We start from the raw sequence: 5,091 nt of genomic DNA on the forward strand, positions 1-5,091 counted from the left end.
TCGAGAGAGAGAGAGAGAGAGAGAGAGAGAGAGAGAGATGACAGTTGTGTGTACCTGCGTGCTGCGTCTGCGCGTCTCTCTCTACAAACAATTACTTCAAAAACAGCCATTTTACCATCGTAAATTGAAAAGAATTGGAAAAAAATGAAAATTTGGTACATTTTAAAGTTACGTTATTCTATCTAATGCACTTTGAGAGTTCAGAATGAAGAGCTGCAACCCATGTTTGAGAAAACTTTAATTGGATTATGTTAAGCCATGATATTGCTTAGTGAACAATATATTTTTATGTTTTGTATACTCGCTTATATTTTTTATACAATATTTATATTTTATACAATATTTATGTATAGTATAATATTTATTTTATACAATATTTATATATATTTTATATCTATATTAAAATATAGTTCAATGCATTATTTAAAATATACCTAAAATTATACAAATATGCTAAAATGCTTTTTAATAGGAAATCACTGGAATAACGTGTACCCATGAAATGCTCACAGTAGAGAAATTAAGAAAGTAAATGGAGATAATTTATTCAGATAATGTATCTGAGCAGGTTTGACTCTGGTTGTGTGTGTTTTGCTGGTGTTCAGACGGAGCTAACTGGCTGGGCTCGTTCTGTCAGCCGGTGCGCAGCTGGAACGGGCTGCTGCTGCGGCGGCCCATCGACATGGAGAAGCGTGACCTGATCCAGAGAGGAGAGGCCAGTCTGCTGGACCTGCGCAGCTACCTGTTCTCCCGCCAGTGTACCCTGCTCATCTTCCTGCAGAGACCCTGGGAGGTGACGGCTCGCGCGCTCGAGCTGCTGCACAACTGCGTGCAAGAGCTGCGGCTGCTGGAGGTGTGTGTGTTTTACCGCCGTTGACACGGTGCTAGCTGTGGGGCATGTTTCAGGTGTTTTTGGGAAGTGTTTCAGGTGTTTTGGGGTGTGTTTCAGATGTTTTGGGGTGTGTTTCAGATGTTTGGGCAGTGTTTCAGACTTTTTTTGGGGCGTGTTTCAGTCGTTTTTGGGGCGTGTTTCAGGTGTTTTGGGGTCTGTTTCAGATTTGTTTGGGCAGTGTTTCAGCCGTTTTTGGGGCGTGTTTCAGTCGTTTTTGGGCCATGTTTCAGGTGTTTTGGGACGTGTTTCAGATTTGCTTGGGCAGTGTTACAGCCGTTTTTGGGGCGTGCTTCAGCCATTTTTGGGGCATGTTTCAGATGTGTTTGGGCTTTGTTTCAGGTGTTTTTGGGGCATGTTTCAGATGTGTTTGGGCAGTGTTTCAGGTGTTTTTGGGGCATGTTTCAGATGTGTTTGGGCTTTGTTTCAGGTGTTTTTGGGGCATGTTTCAGATGTGTTTGGGCAGTGTTTCAGGTGTTTTTGGGGCATGTTTCAGATGTGTTTGGGCTTTGTTTCAGGTGTTTTTGGGGCGTGTTTCAGATTTGTTTGGGCAGTGTTTCAGCTGTTTTTGGGTCTGTTTCAGATGTGTTTGGGCAGTGTTTCAGCCGTTTTTGGGGCGTGTTTCAAATTTGTTTGGGCAGTGTTTCAGCTGTTTTTGGGGCCTGTTTCAGATGGGTTTGGGCAGTGTTACAGCTGTTTTTGGGGCGTGCTTCAGCCATTTTTGGGGCGTGTTTCAGATTTGTTTGGGCAGTGTTTCAGCTGTTTTTGGGGCCTGTTTCAGATGTGCTTGGGCAGTGTTTCAGCCGTTTTTGGGGCATGCTTCAGCCATTTTTGGGGCGTTTCAGATTTGTTTGGGCAGTGTTACAGCCGTTTTTGGGGCGTGCTTCAGCCATTTTTGGGGCATGTTTCAGATGTGTTTGGGCAGTGTTTCAGGTGTTTTTGGAGCGTGTTTCAGATGTGTTTGGGCTTCGTTTCAGGTGTTTTTGGGGCGTGTTTCAGATTTGTTTGGGCAGTGTTTCAGCTGTTTTTGGGGCCTGTTTCAGATGTGTTTGGGCAGTGTTTCAGCTGTTTTTGGGGCATGTTTCAGCCGTTTTTGGGGCGTGCTTCAGCCATTTTTGGGGCGTGTTTCAGATTTGTTTGGGCAGTGTTACAGCCGTTTTTGGGGCGTGCTTCAGCCATTTTTGGGGCATGTTTCAGATGTGTTTGGGCAGTGTTTCAGGTGTTTTTGGGGCATGTTTCAGATGTGTTTGGGCAGTGTATCAGACGTCTTTGGGCGTGTTTCAGCCATTTTTGGGGCATGTTTCAGACGTTTTTGGGGCGTGTTTCAGACGTTTGGGGCGTGTTTCAGGTGTTTTGTGACATGTTTTAGACATTTGGGGCCTGATTCACGTGTTTTGGGACGTGTTTCAGGTGTTTTTGGGGCGTGTTTCAGACATTTGGGCATGTTTTGGGGCGTTTCAGGTGTTTTGGGACATGTTTTAGACATTTGGGGCCTGATTCAGGTGTTTTGGGGCGTGTTTCAGACATTTGGGTGTGTTTTGGGGCATGTTTCAGATATTTGGGGCGTGTTTCAGATGTTTGGGGCCTGCCCTGTGTTTGTGGCGTGTTTCAGGTGTGTTTCAGACATCTCTGGCGCATATTTCAGCCATGTTTGGGGCGTTTTTGGGCCGTGTTTCAGACGTGTTTGAGGCATATTTCAGGTCTGTTTCAGACATGTCTAGGGCATATTTCAGACATTTTTGGGCCGTGTTTGGGGCATGTTTCAGACATGTTTGGGGCATATTTCAGGTGTGTTTCAGATATGTTTGGGGCATATTTCAGACATGTCTGGGGCGGTTTTGGGCCGTGTTTGGGGCGTATTTCAGGTGTGTTTCAGACATGTCTGCGGCGTATTTCAGCCATTTTTGGGCCGTGTTTGAGGTGTATTTCAGGCGACTCTGATGCATGTGTGTGCTGCAGGTGTCTGTGGTGAGCGGTGCTCTGGAATGCTGGGTGTTTCTCAGCTGTCTGGAGGTCCTGCACCGGATAGAGGGCTGCTGCGACCGCAGCCAACTGGAGGCCAACACCTCCCACACCGTGGGCCTGTGGACCTACGCCACGGAGAAGGTACGGATCACACATGGCTAACACACTCGAAGGCATGTGACAGTGGCCCGTTTGGGCTTATTTCTTCATTCATGTGTGATTTTATTGGCAGCTGAGGTGTCTGGGTGATCTGTGTGGTCTGGTGTCCGAGAACGGCCCGAACTCTGAGGACCTGAACAAGACCGTCGACCTGCTGGCTGGTCTGGGAGCAGAGAGACCCGAAACGGGTAATTATGATGAAATAACGCATAATTTTCCATTATCCTTATTGTATGAGGTGTTTGATACTACTCAAATTTATCAACTGTTATATACATACACACACATATGTGTAATATAAATATATTTGAACACACACAAGAAGTCTCTTCTGCTCATCGAGGCTGCATTTATATGATCAAAAATACAGTAAAAATTGTGAAATATAATTACAATGTAAAACAGCTGTTTTCTATGTGAATATCTGTTAAACTGTAATTTATTTCTGTGATCAAAGCTGTATTTTCAGCATCATTACTCCAGTCTTCAGTGTCATGATCTTAAGAAATCATTTCATAATCATATTTTTGTGGAAACTGTGATGCACAACATATTCATCAAGGCTGCATTAAATTGATCAAAAGTGACAGTAATGACATGTTTTTATAATGTCACAAAAGATTTCTATTTCAAATAAAAGCTGTTCTTTTGAACTTTTCTATTCATCTGTGAATCCTGAAAAATAAAATGTCTCACAGTTTCCACCAAACTATTGGGCAGCACAACTGTTTTCAACATTGATAATAATCAGAAATGTTTCTTGAGCAGCAAATCAGCATATTAGAATGATTTCTGAAGATCATGTGACGCTGAAGACTGGAGTAATGATGCTGAAAATACAGCTTTGATCACAGAAATAAATTACAGTTTAACAGATATTCACATAGATAACAGCTGTTTTAAATTATAATAATATTTCATAATTTTTCAAGTATTATTGGTCAAATAAATGCAGCCTTAATGAGCAGAAGAGACTTTCGAGAACATTAAAACTCATAACTATTCTAAGCATTTGACTGGTAGTGTATATATAAATAAGACTCATCACTAATGAGGAGATTGATGAGCAGCTCACAGATGTGTGTTGATTGTGTTTCAGTGGTTAAAGCGAGTCTGTAATGTGTTTGTAATCTCCGTGTCTCAGTGAACAGTCCTCAGAGTCCGTATAAGAAGCTGAAGGAGGCGTTGTCGTCTGTGGAGGCCTTCGAGAAACACTATCTGGTGAGTGTTCGGTTTCTGTGGTCTGTGAGTGTTTATTTTAGTGCTGTGATTACTGGGTTTATTTTTGCTCGTGGTTTGTGCGTCTGATCAGGAGCTGTCTCACGCCGCTATGGAGATGTATAAGGCGATCGGGCGGCTGCGTTCTGCTCGGCTGGTGGGGAAGAGTCTGGCCGAGTTCTACATGTGAGCACGATTTAACATCACAGAAACACGTGTGACTCAGAGTGTATTTGTGTCGATTAAATGTGACCCTGAAGCACAAAACCAGTCATAAGGGTCAATTTTTTGAAATTGAGATGTATACATCATCTGAAAGCTGAATAAATAAGCTCTCCATTGATGTATGGTTTGTTAGGATAGCACAATATTTGGCTGAGATACAACTATTTGAAAATCTGGAATCTGAGGGTGCAAAAAAATCTAAATATTGAGAAAATCATCTTTAAAGTTGTCAAAATGAAGTTCTTAGCAATGCATATTACTAATCAAAAATTAAGTTTTGATATATTTACAGTAGGAGATTTACAAAATATCTTCATGGAACATGATCTTTACTTAATATCCTAATGATTTTTGGCATAAAAGAAAAATTTATTATTTTGACCCATACAATGTATTGTTGGCTATTGCTACAAATATACCTGTGCTACTTATGACTTTTGTGCTCCAGGGTCACAATTGTGTGTGTGTGTCTGTGCGTGTGCGCGTGCGTGTGTCTGTGCGTGTGTGTGTGTCTGTGCGTCTGTGTGTGTGTGTGTGTGTGTGTGTGTGTGCGTGTGCATGCGTCTGTGTGTGTGTGTGTCTGTGTGTGTCTGTGTGTGTGTGTGTGTGCGTGCGTGCGTGTGTGTGTGTGTGTG

At 42.6% G+C, this 5,091-nt stretch overlaps 1 protein-coding gene across 1 annotated transcript in view; it reads left to right on the forward strand.

Moving 5' to 3' along the window:
* LOC107693011 (trafficking protein particle complex subunit 10-like) overlaps positions 1 to 5,091 on the forward strand; it is a 17,572-nt gene that overhangs the window by 9,454 nt on the left and 3,027 nt on the right. The window contains exons 5-9 of the mRNA XM_016492254.1: positions 606 to 853; positions 2,849 to 2,995; positions 3,087 to 3,201; positions 4,158 to 4,234; positions 4,326 to 4,418. Of these exons, the coding sequence (XP_016347740.1) occupies positions 606 to 853; positions 2,849 to 2,995; positions 3,087 to 3,201; positions 4,158 to 4,234; positions 4,326 to 4,418 (680 nt within the window). The remainder of the gene's footprint in view (positions 1 to 605; positions 854 to 2,848; positions 2,996 to 3,086; positions 3,202 to 4,157; positions 4,235 to 4,325; positions 4,419 to 5,091) is intronic.

Source organism: Sinocyclocheilus anshuiensis, unplaced genomic scaffold, assembly GCF_001515605.1.
Source record: "Sinocyclocheilus anshuiensis isolate Anshui unplaced genomic scaffold, SAMN03320099.WGS_v1.1 scaffold1200, whole genome shotgun sequence".
Classification (NCBI taxonomy): domain Eukaryota; kingdom Metazoa; phylum Chordata; class Actinopteri; order Cypriniformes; family Cyprinidae; genus Sinocyclocheilus; species Sinocyclocheilus anshuiensis.